This window comes from Ictalurus furcatus, chromosome 20, assembly GCF_023375685.1.
Source record: "Ictalurus furcatus strain D&B chromosome 20, Billie_1.0, whole genome shotgun sequence".
In the NCBI taxonomy this organism is placed as follows: Eukaryota; Metazoa; Chordata; class Actinopteri; order Siluriformes; family Ictaluridae; genus Ictalurus; species Ictalurus furcatus.
In genome coordinates this window covers 17776505-17801504 of record NC_071274.1, presented here as the reverse complement: position 1 = coordinate 17801504, position 25000 = coordinate 17776505, and the positions used below count along the sequence as shown (strand labels likewise).

Below are 25000 nucleotides of genomic sequence, written 5' to 3'. Positions count from 1 at the left end.
CCAAGGCTTCAAAGCTGCCTATAAATATTAATATTAGCTGAGGGCTGATATTAGCGCTCTCCAAAGTAGTATACACTCGTTATTGGTATAACAGGCTTATTCACACCAGCCCTAAACCCACCTGAACATTTGCTTAATCATAGCATTCTGGGGAAATAGGTCAAGATGTTGCTCTCAGTGCTCTCAGCTACACGTTACTGAGGCTTTGAGAGTGAATTGTCTGTGCTAGCTTTACCATATCAGCAATAATATCTATTCATGTGGAGCATCAGCCATACAAGTCCCTATTGCCATTCATATTACAATGACTGTAAATGTATAAAATTCATTCAGCGGCAGCTTCTGACCGATCAGAATCAAGCAGTGAACTAAACCTCTCCACTAGTTCCGCTCGGCTGGACTACATCACACCGAGCTCGTCTTATTCAGATGCAGCGCTCTTTTCACCATCACCCCCCCCCACTCCCCGCACCCCTTTTCCATCCCTGTTTCAATCTTTCTTTGCACCCCACCTCTACATCTTGTATATGGAGCCTGTAAAGCTTTCTAATGCCTCATCAAGTTTTCAGTGTGGCATTTTATAAACCGCAGCTTCTATCACACTCTCTGTCTCTCTCTCCCTCTCTCCCTCCAAGGTGTGGCAAGGTCAGACCTCACTCAGCTATACACGTTCTCCGAATTCTCTTCTTCACAATGAAACAGCCGGAGGAATGAATTTTAAAACATTAAGACACCTTTAAACATTCTGTCTTATAGGAAAGTCAGTTGATGTGACTGCTTTCATTATATTTCACATGAAAATGAGATTCCTAGCTGAAGTACAAGCGTAAATCTAAAACCAATGACGGTAATTGAAACTGCAGTGAAACGTAAGACACAGAAAACCTCCAGGAATGGCCTTGAGCAGTGTCAAATCAGAACCTGCTATAGTTACTTTATGGAACTTTTTGCAGTCGTGGAACATGGCAGAAATAGGAAATTATAACCGAATATATTGCACATTTTTGTTGAAGTAAAGGATTGGTATGACAATCTATGCGTCATGAGATCATGAGTTTAAATCCTAACTAACCACGAGCCCAAAAAATTGGAATTGGTCCTGCTCACTGCGTGAGATGGATTACATTTTTAAATTTAATTTTTTTTAAACATATTTTTTATTAGCTCTCCTGCCCATTTATTCATTGCCCTTGCCTGGCAAAAGGAGGTTCGTAGTAGTCGAAGATATTTGGAATGGGAGAGCAGCAGAGGAGACTGATGCTACAATATTCCTGATTGTTTATCCTTTCGCTAATAATTCATTAGCCAGTTCATAATTTACTATTTCAGCCATTCCAGCAGTCAGAGTATTCCTCGCCATACACAAATCACACCTCTGGTCTCACTCGCTCTATCACACTCTCACACTCTCTCTCTGTTTCTGGATGCTCTGTGTGTGTGCAGGACCTCTGCCAGGTAGTTAGTCACTTAAATAAACACATCCTCATTATTCGGCGAAAGAAAGTCAAACATTAAGTGAAGTCCCCTGATGACAGTAATGAAGAAAGATCTCCAGTGAACAAATGGCCCCCATCTGCCTGCTACGCTAGCTGACAGCTGGGGAAAGTGCGTGTGTGTGTATGTGTGTGTGTATGTGTGTGTTGCATGTATGTATGCATGCACGGTGGTGAGATGTATAGAACGAATATGGAAATATGTTAATAATAGACTAATGCACTACTGCACAGATGTGCATACCGCCTTACTAGGGGTGAAAACATCTTCATGTCTTTAGTGTGTGTGTGTGTGTGTGTGTGTGTGTGTGTGTATGTATATATATATATAAACACACACACACACATAAAGACATGAATATGTTTTCACTCCTAGTAAGGCAGTAAGCATATGTGTACATATATACTCATATATATACAATATAGATGCTTTTCTGCTCACCACAGTTGTAAAGAGTGGTTATTTGAGTTACCATAGTCTTCCTGTTGGCTCAAACTGTCTGGTTATTCTCCTCTGTGTCCTCTCTCATTAGCAAAGTGTTTCCTCCAACAAAAATGTGGCTCACTGGATATTGTTTGTTTTTCGCTCCATTCTGAAATACTCCAACCTACCTGTCTGGCACCAACAATCATGCCAATGTTTGATGTGAACATTAAGTGAAGCTCTTGACCTGTATCTGTATGATGATTTTATGCTTTAGGCTGCCGCTGCATCACTCCAATACACACAATATGAACCCAGACACACAAACATATTCATACAAATACATTCACACACACTCTGACTTCTTGTTTGTTTGTACGTGCTGTATGTACGTGTGTGTATGGTATCGGCTGCAGGGTATCGGTGGACGAGAGGCTCCTATGAAGGCCACTAAGCCGTGGAATAACCAGCGGTTCATTGGGATGTTCGACGTGGTGAACACCACCAAACAGGACTCGGGCCGCTACCGCTGTATAGTCCATTCCACCAGGGGAGTGGGTGTGTCCAACTACGGAGAACTGACCATCAAACGTGAGTCCACATCATACACCTCACTCTTTGACTTTCTCCCACACGCACCTGAACTTAAATGCTTGAAAAAGTTCTGCGAAACTCTGAAAGAGCACACTTGCTATTCAGAAAGCAATATATCAGTCTCTAACTTTCTCCAGGGAGTGAGGCTGTGATACGCAGTGTCAGCTGACGCGGCTGTGAGGAAGATTGATGCGTATTTTATGTTAACAGCCTGCACTCTCTTTGTTTTGATGTGTGCGTCTTTACAAGCGCTGTCCTTGACCGAAAGTGTATCCTCTCTGGAAGGACATAAAGGCTGTGTATTGATGTACAGTAGCCTGTCCAGCTCAGGCTTCCGCCAGTCAGTTGATATGAATTTATAGAGGCTCCCGCTTCTAAATCCTCCTTTCCTTCTCTCTCCCGTAGCCGCAAGAGGTAGGTAATGGCCTTCAATATTTCTCCTCCTCAATTTCCCCCGCTCTCTCTTTCTCCTTCGTGACGAGGAGCGAATCGAATTTATGGCCCTGTAGTTTGTTGCCGCTTTTTTATGGACTCGCAGCTTAAGGTGATTGACTGCTTTAATCCCAGCTGTCTACACAGAGAGATGTCAGTCAAACCACGTCTGCCTCGGCATTCTTTCAGGTGCTTTTAAAGTGTTTAGGTGTTATGGATCATCACAGGTCTACAAGGACATTTTTGTTAATGTATATGGGTATGAATACACACGCGCACACACACTCAAACCTAAGTAGATATCTTAGATTCCCTGCAGTGCAGTGCAATATTTCTTACAGTACATTGTTATAAATGTTTGTTGAGACACTTGTAGAGATTTTTCTTTGTCTCATGGGTGAGCAAAACTACAAAGACATTACTTGTTGCGAAACTACCGCACAAACAGCTACGGCGTCACAGAAAAGCAACATTAAAACTGCTTGAAAGCTGATTCATGCTATTTGTCATTGATATTCATAGCTAGAGAAAGATTTCAGAAAGACAAAGTAGAGACCAATCATGTTCAAGCAACAACAAAATAAAAAAAACTCTGCCATGAATAGCTGACTAGAAAATAAATTTGTTTATATGGGCCTTTTAATATGATACACATATAAAGTGGTTACAACTGATTAAAACCTGAAATACCTCATTTAGTTAAGTACGCATTTAGCTAAGACCCATGGCTAAGGCACTCCAGATTGAGCTCAGGTGCATCCTGTTTGCTTTGATTATCTTGAGATGTCTCTCGAACTTAACTGGAGTCCACCTGTGGCAAATTCATTTCACTGCACATGATTTGGAAAGGCACACGCCTGTGTGTATTAGTTCCCACAATTCACAGTTTACGCCAGACCAACAGCTAAGCCGTGAAGTCCAAGGAACTCTCTGTAGATCTCCGCAATCAAATTGTGTTGGAACATAGATCTGGGCAAGGCTATAAAACCGTTTCTAAAGCTTTTAATGTTTTCAGGAGCACATCAGACTCCTTCATTGTGAAATAGAAGTTTGGAAGCACCAGAAACCTTCCAAGAGCTGGCTGTCTAGCCAAACTCATCAAATGAGGCAAAGGTTGTTAGGGAAGTTACCAAGAAGGAAATGGCCACTCTAAGAGAGTGTCAGAAGTCCTTCGCAGGGATGGGAGAATCTTCCGGAAGGGCAACCATCTCAGATATACTGTACTTTATCAGTCAGACCTTTATGGTAGAGTAATTGGTAATACAGTCCCTACAGTGAAGCACGGTGGTGGCAGCATCGTCCTATGGGGTGGCTTCTCAGTGGCAAGGAAGGGGAGGCTGGTCACAATTGAGGGAAGGATAAATGCAGCCAAATACAACGAGGTCATCGAAGCAAACCTGCTCCAGATTGCACACGACCTCAGACTGAACAACCCCAAGCACTTCGGGACAAGTCTCTGAATGTGCTTGAGTGGTCCAGCCAAACGCCACACTTGAACCCTGTAGTATGTGTGGAGAGACCTGAAGGTGCATGTTCACAGATGTAATCTGGTTGAGTTTGAAAGGATTGAAAGGAAGAATGAGAGAAACTGCCCAACGCTTGTTGAGACTCTCCCAAGAAGATTTGAAGCTGTAATTGCTGCCAAAGTTGCTTCTACAAAATACTGAATGAAGGGACTGAATACTTATCTAAATGAGATATTTCAGTTTCTGATTTTTAATACATTTACAAGAATAAACATAAAACTTGTAGATTTCGTGTAGATTGATGGAAAAAAAGGAGAAGTAAATGTAATCCATTTTAAATGAAGGCTATAATTTCATACATGGTACCTCATGTTTGTAAAAGGCTCCAGTAACTCGGGTTAGATTCAGTTCTGCCTTCTAATAAACTGATTCAGTGTTACTCATCTCCGTTACACTTCTGCTCCCTTGTGTGTAGTGTGTAGGTGAAGGATTTGGACACATCCTGAGATAATGTCTGTCCCATTCGGACACCAGAATAAGGACGTCTGTCTTCTAAGGATCGTTATATTGGGCTTATTAGAACGAGCCTTGCACGAACTGTGTAATTTGCTGTATAAATGCAGTGCTGTACAGTGTATTGTTAAAAGTGTGGCCAGTTATCTGAATTGAACTGTCTATGTTTGGTGACATTGGCCAGTTTGACTGAAAACAGTCTTTTATTCAGGCTTGTCAGCCTCTTTAGCATGTATCCTAACAGTGAATTTACACTTCTCCTGTGTTTGAGCAGGCAGCTCAGGGTGTCGGCTCTTTGTCTTCTCTGTCTGTGGTGTTTGCAGGATTATAGTAATTAGCAGCGTTATCATTTTCGCACCTTCACACATTTATAGTAGCGCTGTAATTTCACATTTACTCTACAAACACCAAACCACGTAACCCCCTTCACTCTTTCTCTCATAGTCAGGCTCTAGTTCTCTGTCCAGCACACTGACACAATTGTGTTGTACTTCTTGATCCTCCCAGGGTTTCGCTACTCTACTCCACGGATTCTTAATCCACTCGGACGCTAACACGGTGTAGCGGTGTAATTGTGCCCGGTTAACTGATGTTACGCGGTACAACGCGGTTTCACGTAGCTGTGTCAATGCTGATGAGCAAAGCAGTGGATAATCAGAGTGGCACGGTGATCCTGGTATAACTTCTTAGGTGATTCTCCTCCTCATCTGGCTCAATTATGGACATAGAAGGCAGAGTGTTGGCATAGAGTGTGTTTTAGGAGCGACAGAACGAATTCAAACTCAAATGCATTTAAACGGTAGATATTTTAATTAATTGAAAGTAGCTGCAGGGTTTTTGTGTGGTTAGCACACAGGTGCTGTACTGAAGCAAACCACAGTTGTCCATTTCCCTGATCCTTTAACACACATACACACACACACACACACACACACTTTCGTCCCTGACCATCTGAACAACAGCCCTGTAACAGCTGCTCCTCACACATACCACACTGTCACATGCACAAGGTGACACACCCACACACCCACTGTTACGCCCAGCCCTGCCACACACACACACACACACACACACACACACACACACACACACACACACACATACAGTCCCATTCAGCAGCCCGCCGGTCTCAGCTGTGACCCCTATAGAAGCCCTTCAGACAAGTACTGTCTCCCTGCTCCGTGTCTCTTTATCCCTCACACATGTATACACGTCTCACACCTTCTATGTGTCTTTCTCTCTATTTCTGTCAGACACACACTCAGTCCAGATGCTCAGTAAAGGGCTTACCTCGTCTGCCAAAGATTTGCTCACATCTAAATCTGCATGGTTTGGCTACAGATCTGTTTCCTTATCTCTTTTGTCCAGGTTAAACATAGACACATTTAAAAGAGCAAAAATCCAATACTATTCTACTATACTATATTTTTTTAACACTCATTTGTTTTGTTTCTGAATCAAAAAGTAAAAAAAAAAAAAAAAAGCTAGCTGTACAGGAAACACTAATGAGTTTTGCCCTAGTGCTTCAGGATTCTGTCACTGAAGTTCTTCAAAATTCTTTTGATTTAATGAAATTTTTGACATGACTAACTGACTTTCTGTCCCCGAAATATCTATAGGTGATTAACACCGGAATAGGGTTAGTAACAGTAACTCATTATAGTTTAAGTGTTAGGGTTTGGGATATCTGAGCTCAGTGTGAATGATGTGGAAGGAGACTGATGCCTTAATATAGGCAGGTGGTAGATTGCTGGGTTAAACAGCTGTTATACAACAGAACTGTGGAATGCTTGATTCTAATTGGTCAGAAGTTGCTGATTAAGAAGGGAATAAAACACTTAAGCCTGGTTCACCCTGCACAGACAGACGCCGACCAACGCCAGGGGACATGTCTGTCGGGTTTTGTCAGATCAGTGCGTTAACCCTGTCGTCATCTGTTGCTGTTGGACGGCATTTGCTTTCACCGGCTGAACATGTTCGATCTGCGTTTGTCGAGTCCTCTAATGTCCGAACAGTGTGGTAGGATTTTCCAACACACTCTGCCATAATTTGACCTGGACACAAACTGTTGCCATGACAATGGGGCAAGCATCCCTGAAAACTCCATAGAAACGAAAGCCTGTGCGCTTGGTGCTAGACGTGCTAATTCATTGCTGTGGGTAAAATGGCAGATTTCTGGACGAATCAGAAAGAAGAAGATAAATGATGTATCAGTGTGTTATTTAAATAAAATTGAATATTTTGACCCCTGGTGAGGATCATCTACTCTTGTATTTTGGTTTTATTCGGGACCATGCGCTAAACGTATGCCATTTTCCGTATTCTGTTTCATGAAGTAAGAAGCACAATCACAAACGAATGTTTAAAACTTACATTTGCATAAAAATATTGTTCATAATGTATGTTCATAATATACATACAGTAGATAATGTTCATAGTCTAATAATGGTCTTAGCTTACCATGTAGCCTACCTTAAGATGTCTTTCTCAGATATGTTGAAACTGCTTGTCTGTCATGGCGCAACAACCAAGGCTTCACCCACAGCCTCTTTCGGTTCACTTTTCGTCTTTTCAGGCGAAGAACAACATGGAAAGACACTAGTAATAGTAAAAGTTTGCTTGTGGTAAAAGAATCATCCATTTTTAAACCAGTCTGACTGTCCGTAAAACGTTTGGTGTCTGTTGGGGCAGTATGAACATGACATTTGTGTTTCCCAACATCCTAAATCCAGTGGCCAAATCCAATGGCCAACAAGTTGCTGATTGTCAGCGTAGGTCGGCGCCTGTCGGTGCGGTGTGAACTTGGCTTTAGGGTCATGCTGTTGTAGCAAAAAGAATCACACGCATGTGCGATGTGCCTCACCTCAACTCCGTACATGGAGGCAAGAAAGAAGAGTTGCAAAGTTACTTAGTGTTGTACTGTATTCATTGTATTTGAATGGCTTTTAATTGACATCTTCCTCCTTCTGGCTCTGATGCACTTTCCTTTAGTACTGAGAGAGAGAGAGCGAGAGAGAAAGAACACTCTTGACAGTTCAACAGTAGCTCTTCTAGGAAGTGCTGCCTAAGTTGTAGAAATAATGACACAAGAGAAATGAGTTGCATTAAGCACAGAGGTTGGTTATTGACATTATTGTCAGCATGTCGGTGCAGTCCTAATAAGACATAACGGCTCTCTTTTAGACAAAACCTCATTTATGTACAAACACAATTCTACTTTAAATGCTCCAATCTCTCAATCCTGATAGACGAACTCATCTGCAACACAAATGCATTTTTTTCGACCTGCATATTACGTCAACTTCTGACAATTGTTTGTTTGTAATCATACAGAGCCTTTCAAATGGTTTAATATACCGAGTCACTAAGTTAAATCTGATTATAAGCTCAGATGTCGTGTTCAGGAGGTTATCAGGATGTAGGCTAATTCCTGCGAGGTTTATCATCAACTACATCTAATTTACTGCTAGACTCAGTGGCCAGATGATCACCTAGATGCACTTTATTGGTGTATAATTACTGACTTTACAGTCCCTCCAGGACGTCGCGATTTTGCGATCGCAGAAGTGAATGCGAAATCAAGCAAACGCTGCGATATTCGGAGGATTTTCTGCGTATGCCACTTTTCAAAATCACCGCAGCTTTTCCGCAGATTTGGGCCAAGACACGTCATCATTCAGCCAAAGCCCTCTTCAGTTCATGTGTGTTGAACAGGAGTACAGCTAGAAGGTTTCATTTGGAAAAAAGTGGAACGAGAGAATATTGCATTTAAAAGATTGGGGCACAGGAGTATCACTGATTACAAACTGATTAGATTAGATTAGACTTGTATCTATTTTGCTACGGCAGATAGCTTTCCAACAATTTACTCCAAGCCTGAGGAAATCACACTTAGCAAAGATGGCTGACGGTTTTTACCTCCAGAGTGGTTAAACAGGCTCCGTACCCAACATGATCTTTTCAGGAAGCCTACACAGGGTTAAATATGGTATATTAATAGGCGGCTGTGGCTCAGGTGGTAGAGCGGGTTGTCCACTACTCGTAGGGTCGGCGGATCGATTCCCGGCCCAAATGACTCCACATGCCGAAGCGTCCTTGGACAAGATACTGAACCCCGAGTTGTTCCCGATAGCGAGTTAGTGACCTTGCATGGCAGCTCTGCTACCGTGAGTGAGTGTGTGAATGGGTGAATGAAACACAGTGTAAAGTGCTTTGGAACTGCTAAGGTTAAAAAAGTGCTATATAAGTGCAGACCAGACCATATTAATGGTTTTTTCAAAGTCAAGGTGTCAGAGTATGTTGTAGACCTAGAAGGCCAGCGACATTCAAAAAGTATTCACAGACTGCTGTTCATATTTATCCTTCCATCCGTCCATTTTCTGTACCGCTTATCTAACACAGGGTCGCGGGGAGCTGAAAACTTTAAATGCAGGACTTTTTTTTGCATTAAAATGAATGAATACAGTATAAAGTCAGCAAATCCAGTATTTATATTTGTCTTAGAAACAAATTCCAAGCATAAGTCTTTAATGAGTTCTTGCCCCGAGGCCAAGATTTTGATTTATGCGATACTGTTCGTGCTCAGCCAGTGAGGCTAAGATTTTAGCATGCTGCATGTTTATAGTGCTGTTCTTCCCTTCTTACCTGTCCTGCTTTAACTCTTTCCCCTGCTGTGGTGTACGGTGGCAGCACGGCTTCTGAGACTGAGCAGGATTACACAGTTCATTTTAGGTGATGTCTGATTGGCCGGCTGTAACGAGATAGATTATGGGGTATTTAGAGGCCTCTGGCTGCGGTCACTGTGGAACAGCCATCTGTAGGATCTGTGACCTGCACGTGGCTAGTTTACACACACAGACACACTCATACATGCACACACACATTTCACACAAGCGTAAACATACTGTGTTGTTAGCGCTCCCCTCAGGCTGAGTGGAGGAGCTCAGCTCTGATCTGTAGCTGTTTGTGACTTTATAGAGTAATGCACCATGCCTTGAACACACACACACACACACACACACGCAGACACACACACACACTGTAACCAGTTTATTTATTCATTACTTTGGGCCAGTATTTCCATCCTGATTGATCTCTGCAGTTAGAAGGCGTCCGTAATAAATATGAATTACGCTTTATTATCATATTGGCTATAGTGTAATGGTCTTGTGGTGGGCATCAATCACTTTTGCCTGCCCCAGAGGACATATATCCTCTCTAAATGATGCCATCCAACAGGACATCGTCTGCATGGCTAGCACAGAGGCTGCCAAAGGCATAAAGTTTTGATGTGTTCATCAATGAAAATGTCCAAGCTGTAGCCGTGCATATAAACATGCTATTCAGCGGACAGTTCTAGATCTGCTGGGCAAATCTCTATCTCTTTCTCTCTTGTGTGCATACTGACATACACTGATCAGCCAACATATTAAAACCACCAGCCTGATATCGTGTAGGTCCCCCTTGTGCTGCCAAAACATCTCTAACTCAATGAGGCATGGACTCCACAAGACCTCTGAAGGTGTGGTGTGGTATCTGGCACCAAGAAGTTAGCAGCAGATCCTTTATGTCCTGTAAGTTGTGAGATGGGGCCTCCATGGATCGGACTTGTTTGTCCAGCACATCCCACAGATGCTCGATCAGATTGAGATCTGGGGAATTTGAAGGCCAAGTCAACACGTTGAACTTTTTGTCATGTTCCTCAAACTGTTCCTGAATAATTTTTGCAGTGTGGCAGGGTGCATTATCCTGCTGAAAGAGGCAATGACATTAGGGAATACCGTTGCCATGAAGGAGTGAACTTGGTCTGCAACAATTTTTAGGTAGGTGGTACGTGTCAAAGTAACATCCACATGAATGCCAGAACCCGAGGTTTCCCAGCAGAACATTGCCCAGAACATCAAACTGCCTCCGCCGGCTTGCCTTCTTCCCATAGTGCATCCTGGTGCCATCTGTTCCCCAGGTAAGCGACGCACACGCACCTGGCCATCCACATGATGTAAAAAACAAATGTGATTCATCAGACCAGGCCACCTTCTTCCATTGCTTCATGGTCCAGTTCTGATGCTCACGTGCCCATTGTAGGTGTTTTCGGCAGTGGACAGGGGTCAGCATGGGCACTCTGACCGGTCTGTGGCTTCGCAGCCCCATACAGATGCACTGTGTGTTCTTATGCCTTTCTATCAAAGCCAGCATTAATGTTTATAGCAGTTTATGCTGCAGTAGCACTTTTGTGGGATCGGGCCAGACGGGCTAGCCTTCGCTCCCCACTCGCATCAGTGAGTCTTGGGTGTCCACGACCCTAGCGTCTGTTCACCAGTTGCCCTTCCTTGGAGCACTTTTGGTAGGTACTGACCACTGCATACCGGGAACACCCCACAAGACCTGCTGTTTTGGAGATGCTCTGACCCAGTCATCTAGCCATCACAATTAGGCCCTTGTCAAGATCTCTCAGATCCTCACGCTTGCCCATTTTTCCTGCTTCCAACACATCATCTTCAAAAACAGTGTTATTTCATTCACTTGTCAGTGGCTGATCGGTGTACATATCAGTGAGAAATTTCACATTTTGTTTTGTTGATCGATAATGCAGTTTGTCTTTCCCGGCTCAGTCAGCTTTTCCTGCAACCTGTGACGCAAATATAGATGGAAGAGCAAACAATTAAGCTAACTAAACATGGCTTCTCTATAAGTGACAGTGACAACAGTAGCCTGCTCCACCATTCATGCACATACACATCCTATCTCTCAAACAAAGCCTTCTAACAGCATTTTATTGATTAAGAATTAGTGCTTAGAGGCTCTGTCAATAAAATGGATCAGTTCTGAAGCTCATATTTTGCAGCTAAGCAGCATGGTCCTGCCCTCTGCAGTGTATGTAGCTGCTTCCTCTGGCTTTAAAGACTCAACTTGTCTATAGAACTAAAGCACAAGCCTTTCCATTGGGTATGTTGATAAAGAGCATTTAGAGATGATTTCTCTGATCCTCTCTGGTGTGAATACTTCCTAAATACTTCCTTTTTTATCCCCTCATCATAAAACTGTGCAGCAGGGATATAACTGAATATGAATACATTATGTGTTCTAAACTATTACACATCCAGATATAAATATGATGAGCCCTGTTTTTTGTTTGTTTTTAAGAAAGCTTGCCACAAAGCTTCACATTGAGACTCAGTGTGTGCATCGGGCCTGGGATCCCCACAGGACAAAACAAAAACAGTTGTGTGAGTGCTTGAAAGTCATAAGTATGAAGCTTATGGGCAGGGCTGCCAAATTTCAGTAAAATTCCCACCCCATCCATGACTCAAAAAGTTTGAGAATTGCATGAGAGAGAGGAATTTTTCTTCTTTAACTCAGTGTTTGCATGGGAAAGCTGTCAACAGTGGTGCGTACACATTTCTGTGCATATCTTTTCTTGGATGCCCAAAAATAATCATTTAATTAGTAAAATTACGCAACCCTCCCCATTTTCCGGGCTTGGGACCGGCACAGAGAGTGCACTGACTTGTGCAACCCTCCAGTGGCTGGGGTGGGTTCCCTGACCGGTACTCGAACCCAGGCCGCAGTGGTGAGAGTGCCGCATGCTCTCAAATCCTTATGACTTTCATTCATCTTCGGAACACAAATGAAGACATTTTTAATGAAACCTGGGAGATTTCTGTCCCTCCATTTACAGTCCAGTAACCAAAACTTTCAAGTTCCAAAATGTTCATAAAGTTCATAAAAGTAAAAGTAATCTGTGTAACTCCAGTGGTTTAATTCCACTTAAAATATTTTTTTTTAAAACAAAGTCTCACAAAATATCTTCACTGCCGTATAGATCATAGAGCAGACGTTTTCGAGATACAGCGGGACCTGGAAGCGCTGCACTGTTTACAGCAGAGGAAGAAGGACGCTGAGCACAAACTGAGTCGTATAGTGCAACTTTATAACAACGATGTCTGCAGATTTCGATATTGGGGACGACTTGCGGTTTTTTGTCCGCTTTCACATCAACACAGCACATGAGTCGAAGTGAAGATATTTCGTAAATAAAGACTTCATTTGAGTTTTTTTGCAAGCAGACAAAAGTCTGACAAAAGTCAGTTATTATACAGCTACTATACAGCTACTATATAGTTACTATACAGTTACTATACAGCTACTATACAGTTACTATACAGTTACTATACAGCTGCTATACAGTTACTATACAGTTACTATACAGCTACTATACAGCTACTATACAGTTACTATACAGCTACTATACAGTTACTGTTCAGCTGCTATAGTTACTATACAGCTACTATACAGCTGCTATACAGCTACTATACAGTTGATGTAGTTACTATACAGCTACTATACAGTGACTATACAGCTACTATACAGTTACTATACAGTTACTATACAGTTACTATACAGCTGTTATACAGTTACTATACAGCTACTATTCAGTTACTATACAGCTGCTATACAGTTACTATACAGCTACTATACAGTTACTATACAGCTACTATACAGTTGCTATACAGCTACTATACAGCTACTATACAGTTACTATACAGCTGCTATACAGTTACTATACAGCTGCTATACAGTTACTATACAGTTACTATACAGCTACTATACAGCTACTATACAGTTACTATACAGCTACTATACAGTTACTGTTCAGCTGCTATAGTTACTATACAGCTACTATACAGCTGCTATACAGCTACTATACAGTTGATGTAGTTACTATACAGCTACTATACAGTGACTATACAGCTACTATACAGTTACTATACAGTTACTATACAGTTACTATACAGCTGTTATACAGTTACTATACAGCTACTATTCAGTTACTATACAGCTGCTATACAGTTACTATACAGCTACTATACAGTTACTATACAGCTACTATACAGTTGCTATACAGCTACTATACAGCTACTATACAGTTACTATACAGCTGCTATACAGTTACTATACAGCTGCTATACAGTTACTATACAGCTGCTATACAGTTACTATACAGTTACTATATAGCTGCTATACAGCTGCTATACAGTTACTATACAGCTACTATACAGTTACTATACAGCTACTATACAGCTGCTATACAGTTACTATACAGCTACTATACAGCTACTATACAGTTACTATACAGCTGCTATACAGTTACTATACAGCTGCTATACAGTTGCTATACAGTTACTATACAGCTACTACACAGCTGCTATACAGTTACTATACAGCTACTATACAGTTACTATACAACTACTATACAGCTACTACTGTTACTATACAGCTACTACTGTTACTATACAGCTACTTTACAGCTAATATACAGTTACTATACAGCTACTATACAGCTAATATACAGTTACTAAACAGCTACTATACAGTTACTATACAGCTACTACAATTACTATACAGTTACTATACAGCTACTACAATTACTATACAGTTACTATACAGTTACTATACAGCTAATATACAGTTACTTAACAGCTGCTATACAGCTACTATACAGTTTTGTTTTGTTTTTTGGGATTTTTTTTTCAGCACCTGATTCAAGTTATTACTTTCTTAGTTAACCTTTAAAGTGATGAATCAGATGTAAATATTGAAATTAGTGTAAAAGAAATGATGAACTGAATCATTGTAAACCTCTAGTAATCTTCTGATCATCTTTATATCTTATTAGTACTCTATAATTTCACGTTGATATTTTTGTTACTATCTTGACCTGTGCTTGAACAGAAGTGTCCTGCATGTCATACTCCAGGTTGTTTAAAAACTGTCTTGTCCCTTTCCTTTCCCAGAACCCCCAGTGCCCATCGCGCCTCCCCAGCTGACGGCAGTGGGCGCCACCTACCTATGGATCCAGCTCAACGCCAACTCCATCAACGGGGATGGACCGATCATCGGCCGTGAAGTGGAGTACCGTACGGTCTCGGGCACCATGTACGACCTGCAGCCTGTGGACAAGGCGTCACACAAGATCGGTCATCTGGCACCAGATACAGAGTACGAGATCAGTGTGCTGCTCACACGGCCACTGGACGGGGGCACAGGGGCGCCCGGGCCACCACTCCGGGCTCGTACCAAGTGCGCTGGTGAGTAGTGCGGGTGAAAAGCGCAGGCTCGAAGGAGAACTGTTAGAACTTCAAATTGAATAGACGTTTGTGTGGTTTTAGGTTAGGGCAGTGAATATGCTGAGTGTGTTAACATTACATCAGTCACCATCTGGATTGTAGGAAGCTTGTTGTTAGACATGTCTGAGAGAGTTGGAGTTGGCGGGAGAGAGAGAGAGAGAGAGAGAGAGAGAGAGAGAGAGTGTGTGTGTGTGTGTGTGTGAAGTTGGAGACTGGATTTAGAAAGCGGGTTTGGGTTGTAATCGGGGTCTGACCTCCTGTTGAAGGTCTCACTGTTTCTCATTTGAGCATCTGATGGGGATGGATGGTGTTACTCACGAGGCCTTCACTCCAGGGCCCTTAGGGTGTGTGTGTGTGTGTGTGTGTGTATGGTATGTGTGTGTGCACTGATATATACCTACCAAAGCCGTTTTGTGGGTGCATAAATTGAGCAGGTGTATACAATATGGTGTGTGCTGTGGGCTTAGAGTTTGCATATGAATAATTTTGGTGTGTATTTATATTTATTCTATCTATCTGTCTCTCTCTCTCTCTCTCTCTCTTTCTCTCTCTCTCTCTCTGTGTGTGTGTGTGTGTGATGCCTTGCCCCATGAGGACTTTACCAGGAAGGGCTCTTGATCTTCCACTTTTCCCTCGTTGACTCCAGGCCCCTCTTTCCGATCTTAAAGCGAATCTCTTCTCCCACTTCCATGCATCACGCTAGCTTCACTGAGCACACCAGAGCTCTTTATTACCTCCGCAGACACAACCTCTAACACACTGTTCATTAACCCATTCCCATTTATCAGCTCCTAGCATGGGGGCTATTATCCTGTTATGGGCACCAGGCACCGTTTACCTCTCCTTAATGACTAGTTTGGCCCGCTTAAGTGAAACCTAGAGACCGGGCTAGCTTTAAAGGGTTAATGACTCTGTTATTTTGTCGTTATATATAGTGGCTATATTAGAGTCCGTCCTTTTTCTCCTTGCATGGTCAATTTTTTCCTGCTTTTCTCCCTCCTTGCTTCCTTTGTTGTCTTTGTTCGTGGGCCGTAATGGAGGAAAGATCACAAAGAAATACAAATGCAAGGAGAAAGGAGGGCCTGTGCTCTTGAAAGTAAATTGTATTACTTCGTACTCAAGCTTATCTATTGTGTTCGTTATTGCCTTGTGGTGCTCACAAAGCCTGTTTTATCTTCAAGGTTTGTCCGATTGTTGTCGTGTTTTTTAAGGGTTTGGGAGGGAGGTAAAGGAGTTTTATACTGTAACTATCAGTTGTTTTTTTTTTCATTATTTTGCTCACAGGTCTGAAGAAAATGTTTTTCTTTCAGATGTGATTAAAATGTAGCTGATCTTTTTATGCGAGCGATGTGCTGAGTTCAGCTGAGCTTTCCTGGCTGTTATTTGTTTCGATTTGAAAGAATTAATGGAGAAAAAGCATCACTGTCACTTCGTTTCCTTTTGTACAACTCAATTTAAAAATAGAAATGAAACGTATGTATGTATTTTCACTTATTTCCTCATAAATGTATTGTACAAGGTCAGCTAGAGCAGTGTGCTCAGCGCTACAATCCTCACAGCCGTATATAAATAAGCAGAACGCTGAGAGTAGATTTGCCAAATAGATAATGCTAATCTCGCTAATGGTGTTAAGGGACTATAAAACACTGAGGCCTCAAACAGGGCAGTGGACATAATTATCACAGCCATTAACCAGATAAAGAGTCCAAATTATCACAGCCATTACCCAGATAAGGAGTCCAGTGCGCCTTTATTAGCCTCTTGCTAGCTTGCAAATGCTAACAGTACCATTAAATCCCATTCATCATCGTGTCTGTCGCTCTGTCATACATGTTTACTCCGGGTTGGTCTTTTCACTCAGATGTTAAACAAGTCACTGTTACACATCTCGGCTCTTTCTGAAGGTTTCCAGACACATTACACAGTACAGTACATATAGACTCCCAATCTGCTCAAATTGTGTGTGTGTAGCATTTCACAGCAGAAAGAAATATATCTTTTCCAGAGGCTTTAAATTTGCATTAGTTAAGAAAATATGTCTTTTTTCCCCCCAAAATTAGGTCTCTAGGGATGTTTGCATGTTTGCCATCTCCCGCCTTGTGCCCCAAACTCTCTGGGATCGGCTCCAGGCTCCCCCTCGACCCTGTGTAGGATAAGTGGTAGGGAACATGTGTGCATGGATTAGGTCTCTGACGGTTAGGTGTATTCGACATTTGAAGGATTTTCCGTGAATACATATTCCTCAGGATCTACGATGGCCCGTAGAGTGTCTATAAAATGATTGACAGGATCCACATCCAAACACAAACAAGTATTCCAGACCGGATTTCCAAACAGGTTTTCTCAGCGACTTAATACACTTTTTCTAAGGCCACTACTTAATCCACTGTTTTTATTGATCATGTTCTACATAAAAATCCAGGTTATTTACAGTATACAAGTAAGGAATAAAAACAATCGACTGTTGCACCTTTAAGACGATGAAGGAGTTTTAGTTTATAGGTTTGTTTTTGATGATACTTTAACGTCCCTGTGAAGCGCCTTAAAACGCACAGCCTTATTCAATGTGTTGATGTAATTTCCACTGAAACAGGAAGTCAGGGTGGGGCATATTGAGTGGCTCCTCCTCCTTTTTAAATAGCCAGTAGTGTTTAGCTTACCAAGCAATCAATTACTCACCCTCATGTGGTTCCAAATCCTTATGACTTTCGTTCATCTTCGGAACACAAATGAAGACATTTTTAATGAAACCTGGAAGATTTCTGTCCCTCCGTTTACAGTCCAGTAACCAAAACTTTCAAGCGCCAAAAAGTTCATAAAAGTAAAAGTAATCCATGTGACTCCAGTGGTTTAATCCCAGTTAAAAATATCTTATATTCACAAAATATCTTCACTGCCGTATAGATCACAGAGCGGACGTTCTGGAGATACAGCGGGACCTGGAAGCGCTGCACTGTTTACAGCAGAGGAAGAAGGACGCTGAGCACAAACTGAGTCGTATAGTGCAACTTCATAACAACGATGTCTGCAGATTTCACAAAAGACTTGCGTGTTTTTTTGTCCGCTCTCACGTCAACACAATATTTTGTGAATAAAGACTTCATTTGAATTTTTGCGCACACAAAGCGTTCTTATCGCTGCCTTTATGAACTTTTTGGAGCTTGAAAGTTTTGGTTACATGGACAGTAAACAGAGGGACAGAAATCTCCCAGGTTTCATTAAAAATGTCTTCATTTGTGTTCCGAAGATGAACGAAAGCCTTACAGGTTTGAGGGTGAGTTTGACATGAGGGTGAGTAACTGATGACAGAAGTTTCAGTTGTGGGTGAACTATCCCTTTAAGGCTAATATCTTCATATGAAAAGCTCAATTTTGATTTCATGGGGACAGAACAAACTGTACCTGTATCTCTTATCTGAGCCAATTTTAGAGTTTAGCGCTCTCCGGTAACCATTTAACGAGAGAACTAGTGCATTTTTCCTGGTTATAAAGAGTAATCGCTCTTATACATCGTAATAACATCATATAATATCGTAATAACATCGTAATAACATCATATAATATGATAATAACATCATAATAACATCATAATAACATCATAATAACATGAATCCTCTAAAGAATCAACATTTTTGCATAATAACCAAGCTTGCAATAAAATGTCAATTTATCATAAAACAACGTCAATAATTTGACATCATCATAGTTTAGGTGGTGGTGGTGGTGGTGGTGTGTGTGTGTGTGTGTGTGTGTGTGTGTGTGTGTGTGTGTTCTGTCTGTCTGCCTGCGTCTGTGAAAGGCATTCGATATTTGCATGCAGCGCTGACATTGATTACAACATCACTTAGCAAGGTCATCTGTAAATACTCACAGGTGTGCAATGAGGACATCTCTGTCTCTCTCTCCCCCCTCTCTCTCTCTCCCTCTCTCTCTCCCTCTCTCTCTCCCTCTCTCTCTCTCCCTCTCTCTCTCTCCCTCTCTCTCTCTCCCTCTCTCCCTCCCTCTCTCTCTCTCCCCCTCTCTCTCTCTCTCTCTCTCTCTCTCCCCCCCTCTCTCTCCCTCTCTCTCTCTTCCCCCTCTCTCTCCCTCTCTCTCTCCCTCTCTCTCTCTCCCCCCTCTCTCTCTCTCTCCCTCTCCCCCCCTCTCTCTCCCCCTCTCTCTCTCCCCCCCTCTCTCTCCCTCTCTCTCTGTCCCCCTCTCTCTCTCCCCCCCTCTCTCTCCCTCTCTCTCTCTCCCCCTCTCTCTCTCTCTCCCTCTCCCCCTCTCTCTCTCTCTCCCCCCTCTCTCTCCCTCTCTCTCTCCCTCTCTCTCTCCCCCTCTCTCTCTCTCCCTCTCCCCCTCTCTCTCTCCCTCCCCCCCTCTCCCTCTCTCCCTCTCCCCCTTCTCCCCCTCTCTCTCCCTCTCTCCCTCTCTTGTTCTCTCTCTCTCCTTCTCCCCCCTCTCTCCCCCTCTCTCTACCTCTCCCCCCTCTCTCTCCCTCTCTCCCCCATCTCTCTCCCTCACTCTCTCTCTCTCTCTCCCTCTCTCTCTCCCTCTCCCCCCCCCTCTCCCTCTCTCTCTCCTCTCTCTCTCTCTCCCACTCTCTCTCTCTCTCTCCCTCTCCCCCCCTCTCTCTGTCCTACAAAGTACTCACCTGCTTGTGTTTCTCATTTAGATGCAGTATGTGTGTGTGCACAAGCATTTACAAACCAAAAACACGTGCATAACTTTTGCATCCTTGCTGTTTTTTTGTCTCTCAGTCTTCTCGCTTCGTCCTCTACCTCCATGTCTTTCACATTTTTATGGGGTGATGGTGGTGTTGTTGTGTTGCAGTATGAAAAGCCACAGGCCGGACCCTCTCTCAGTCACACCCCTCTGTGCTCGTGCATCGTGCTCCTTCCCGCTGCTCGGGTTTAATCTTTGTTCCAGAGGACAGCAGCTGAAGGCGTCTCAGTCTGAGCCTCACAGAGTTACTGAGTGATTTCACGAGAGAGAAAGTCAGAGATTGAGTTTGGTAGAAATCAGCAAGGTTACTGTAATGACGAGAGAGAGAGAGGAACGAAGAACACGCACCGGTTTATCCTGCCAAGCGAGCACAACCTATTGTATCTCTCAATGTGACACCTTCTGTTCTCTTTTCTTCTCTCATTTCATCTCCCCTCTCCTCTCTTCTTTTCTTTTCTTCTCTTCTCTCCCATTCTCTTCTCTTCCCTTCTCTTCTCTCCCATTCTCTTCTCTCCCATTCTCTTCTCTTCTCTTCCCCTCTCTTCTCTTCCCCTCTCTTCTCTCCCATTCTCTACTCTCCCATTCTCTTCTCTCCCATTCTCTTCTCTTCTCTTCCCTTCTCTTCTCTCCCATTCTCTTCTCTTCCCTTCTCTTCTCTCCCATTCTCTTCTCTCCCATTCTCTTCTCTTCTCTTCCCTTCTCTTCTCTCCCATTCTCTTCTCTTCCCTTCTCTTCTCTCCCATTCTCTTCTCTCCTATTCTCTTCTATTCCCTTCTCTTCTCTTCTCTTCCCTTCTCTTCTCTCCTATTCTCTTCTATTCCCTTCTCTTCTCTTCTCTTCCCTTCTCTTCTCTCCCATTCTCTTCTCTTCCCTTCTCTTCTCTCCCATTCTCTTCTCTCCCATTCTCTTCTCTCCCATTCTATTCTCTCCTATTCTCTTCTCTTCCCCTCTCTTCTCTTCTCTTCCCTTCTCTTCTCTCCCATTCTCTTCTCTTCCCTTCTCTCCTCTTCTCTTCCCCCTCTTCTCTTCTCTTCCCCCTCTTCTCTTCTCTTCCTTTCTCTTCTCTCCCATTCTCTTCTCTTCCCTTCTCTTCTCTCCCATTCTCTTCTCTTCTCTTCTCTCCCATTCTCTTCTCTTCCCTTCTCTTCTCTCCTCTTCTCTTCTCTCCCATTCTCTTCTCTTCTCTTCTCTCCCATTCTCTTCTCTTCCCTTCTCTTCTCTCCTCTTCTCTTCTCTCCCATTCTCTTCTCTTCTCTTCCCCTCTCTTCTCTTCTCTCCCATTCTCTTCTCTTCTCTTCTCTTCTCTTCTCTTCTCTCCCATTCTCTTCTCTTCCCTTCTCTTCTCTCCTCTTCTCGTCTCTCCCATTCTCTTCTCTTCTCTTCCCCTCTCTTCTCTTCTCTCCCATTCTCTTCTCTTCTCTTCTCTTCCCTTCCCTTCTCTCCCATTCTCTTCTCTTCTCTTCTCTCCCATTCTCTTCTCTTCTCTTCTCTCCCATTCTCTTCTCTTCCCTTCTCTTCTCTTCTCACAGATGATTGTATTAAATCAGTCACCCATCAGGTTGAACCCTCAGCTGTTAAACACGAGTAAACAGCAGCTCATTCCATTCATTAAGTCACGCAGCTCCAGAACGAGCAGCTATATGCTGTGCTTCACTTCTTGATTTCAGCCCAAATTCTTCATCATCTGGAACGTGGGCTGACTGGGAGCCGACAATCCTCTCACTAATGATGATGAATTTGCTCCTGGATGATTCTCGACATTTTTTTGGAGTTTGATGCAGGGAAAATGCTGTACGTCTGACACTTAGCGGGCTGCTGAAACATTATCTTTCTCTTAATCAGTCACTCATAATCTATGAGCTGTCATTTCCACCATGCTGAGCTTCCTCATGGTGCGCTGAACATCTTGTTTAGGAGCTCCACTTTTCCAGCAGCTTTACAGTGTCTACGTTAAGGAACCGAATCTGTACCAAATGCTCATATTTGAAGCCTGATGCCATTTCGAGATTTCCAGACATGAAAATGGATCAAGCTGAGCACGTACGATAAACAGCAAATAAACGTGTAATTTATGAATGGGAGTCTAGAAGGTAGATGTGAGCTCATATGCCCTGAGAAAGCAGCTTTGTTTTGCTGTCAGTTTTCTCGCACCACTCCACCCTCTGTACTTTCAGCTCGCCTCTCGTTCGATCGTTCCGTCGATACGTCGCACGTCGACCGAAAACTTTCAGCGTCTTTATCCTGGGGAAAACAAATCTCCAAACCTCATTTCATTTAATGAGATTCACTCCGTAGCTGCTCGATATAAACACGTTTAAGGGAAGTAAATCAGCAGTGCTCCCTGCAGCTCCTAACTCATCTGAGAGAGGTCTTGGATCTTGCTCATCAGATGCTTGACAGAACACCAGGCTCGATCTAATTTGTCAGAATAACATATTACGTTGCTCCAGGAGGTTAAAGGTCGCCGGGAGGGGGGGGGGGTCACGCTTCGATGCGAGACAGAGCTAGGCGAGTCTCCGGAGCCCTCATGACCTCAATCACTTCAGTGAAAGTGGACTGAGCAATCGATCGCGAGTACGGTGTGTTACCTGCCCTGACTGAGGCTATTAGAATAGTTGTGTGTCAACAGATGGGTCTGTTTCAGTGTGTGTGATTTTGCGAAGGTGTCTCTAGATTTTATTTTAGGCTCTTTGCAATTCATTACAATGGAGCATGCTGGTGTAGGATGATAATCATCCATCCAGCAGAAATGTTCAGCAGAAATGTTCAGTTCAGCAGAAATGTTTAGTTCAGCAGAAATGTTCAGCAGAAATGTTCAGCAGAAATGTTTAGTTCAGCAGAAATGTTTAGTTCAGCAGAAATGTTCAGCAGAAATGTTCAGCAGAAATGTTTAGTTCAGCAGAAATGTTTAGTTCAGCAGAAATGTTTAGTTCAGCAGAAATGTTCAGCAGAAATGTTTAGTTCAGCAGAAATGTTTAGTTCAGCAGAAATGTTCAGCAGAAATGTTTAGTTCAGCAGAAATGTTTAGTTCAGCAGAAATGTTCAGCAGAAATGTTCAGCAGAAATGTTCAGTTCAGCAGAAATGTTTAGTTCAGCAGAAATGTTTAGTTCAGCAGAAATGTTCAGCAGAAATGTTCAGCAGAAATGTTCAGCAGAAATGTTCAGTTCAGCAGAAATGTTCAGCAGAAATGTTTAGCAGAAATGTTCAGCAGAAATGTTCAGCAGAAATGTACAGCAGAAATGTTTAGTTCAGCAGAAATGTTTAGTTCAGCAGAAATGTTTAGTTCAGCAGAAATGTTCAGCAGAAATGTTTAGTTCAGCAGAAATGTTTAGTTCAGCAGAAATGTTTAGTTCAGCAGAAATGTTCAGCAGAAATGTTTAGTTCAGCAGAAATGTTTAGTTCAGCAGAAATGTTCAGCAGAAATGTTTAGTTCAGCAGAAATGTTTAGTTCAGCAGAAATGTTCAGCAGAAATGTTCAGCAGAAATGTTCAGTTCAGCAGAAATGTTTAGTTCAGCAGAAATGTTTAGTTCAGCAGAAATGTTCAGCAGAAATGTTCAGCAGAAATGTTCAGCAGAAATGTTCAGTTCAGCAGAAATGTTCAGCAGAAATGTTTAGCAGAAATGTTCAGCAGAAATGTTCAGCAGAAATGTACAGCAGAAATGTTCAGTTCAGCAGAAATGTTTAGTTCAGCAGAAATGTTTAGTTCAGCAGAAATGTTCAGCAGAAATGTTCAGCAGAAATGTTCAGCAGAAATGTTCAGTTCAGCAGAAATGTTCAGCAGAAATGTTTAGCAGAAATGTTCAGCAGAAATGTTCAGCAGAAATGTACAGCAGAAATGTTTAGTTCAGCAGAAATGTTTAGTTCAGCAGAAATGTTCAGCAGAAATGTTCAGCAGAAATGTTTAGCAGAAATGTACAGCAGAAATGTTCAGCAGAAATGTTCAGCAGAAATGTTTAGTTCAGCAGAAATGTTTAGTTCAGCAGAAATGTTCAGCAGAAATGTTCAGTTCAGCAGAAATGTTCAGCAGAAATGTTTAGTTCAGCAGAAATGTTCAGCAGAAATGTTTAGTTCAGCAGAAATGTTTAGTTCAGCAGAAATGTTCAGCAGAAATGTTCAGCAGAAATGTTTAGTTCAGCAGAAATGTTCAGTTCAGCAGAAATGTTCAGCAGAAATGTACAGCAGAAATGTTCAATAAAAATGAAACTGGATAATCATCCATCCATCCATCCATTCATCCATCAATCCATTTCCCATACCGCTTATCCTACACAGGGTAGCGGGGAAGCCTGGAGCTTATCCCAGGGAAATCGGGCACAAGTCGGGGGACACCCTGGACAGTGTGCCAACTCATCGCAGGGCACAATTACACACACATTCACACAGTACGGACAATTTGGAAATGCCAGTCAGCCGACAAGGCATGTCTTTGGACTGAGGGAAGAAACCGGAGTACCCTGATGAAACCCCCGGTTGTGGCTCAGGTGGTAGAGCGGGTTGTCCACTAATCGTAGGGTTGGTGGTTCGATTCCTGGCCCACATGACTCCACATACCGAAGTGTCCTTGGGCAAGACACTGAACACCCAAGTTTGCAAGTTAGTGCCTTGCATGCAGCTCTGCTACCATTGGTGTGTGAGTGTGTGTGTGTGAATGGGTGAATGAGAACCAGTGTAAAGCGCTTTGGATAAAAGCGCTATATAAGTGCAGACCATTTACCATTTACACGCGAAGCACAGGGAGAACTCCATGCAAACTCCATGCACACAGGGAGCAGGCAGAATTCGAACCTCCAACCACCAGAGCAGTGCGAGGTAAACGTGCAAGTGATGGTGTGACTGACAGGGGGGAGAAAGTATGACATCCCTCCCACCCAGAGAGATCAATTTTGCCGTCTTGGCTCCCAGACACGGATGGTTGTGGTATCATCAGGATTCGAACTCGTTATCTCCAGGTGATAGGCCGAATGCTTTTCTGCTGCTCCATATCATCATTTTTATCCATATAGCAGCTATAAACAGCCGTTCCATCACTTTAGCTGCATCTGAAATTGCGTACTGTGACAGTACCTACTGCATTTGATTCTGTACCTACTGCTCAGCCATTGATACTGTATGTACTGCTCAGTATAAGTGTGTAGCGTGAATACAATCCAGACATACTACATCCGTCATGTTGGCATTGTCATGTGACCTACACTTAAAAAGAGGCGACATGCTGCCTTCTGCCATTTTTGATTCTGACAGCTCTT

The 25000-nt window shown here is 42.7% G+C and overlaps 1 protein-coding gene across 1 annotated transcript in view; it reads left to right on the top strand.

Moving 5' to 3' along the window:
* The window catches only part of LOC128624350 (receptor-type tyrosine-protein phosphatase mu-like), a 251324-nt gene that overhangs the window by 105894 nt on the left and 120430 nt on the right, over positions 1–25000 (top strand). Inside the window, exons 6-7 of the mRNA XM_053651932.1 lie at positions 2334–2508; positions 14717–15010. Of these exons, the coding sequence (XP_053507907.1) occupies positions 2334–2508; positions 14717–15010 (469 nt within the window). The remainder of the gene's footprint in view (positions 1–2333; positions 2509–14716; positions 15011–25000) is intronic.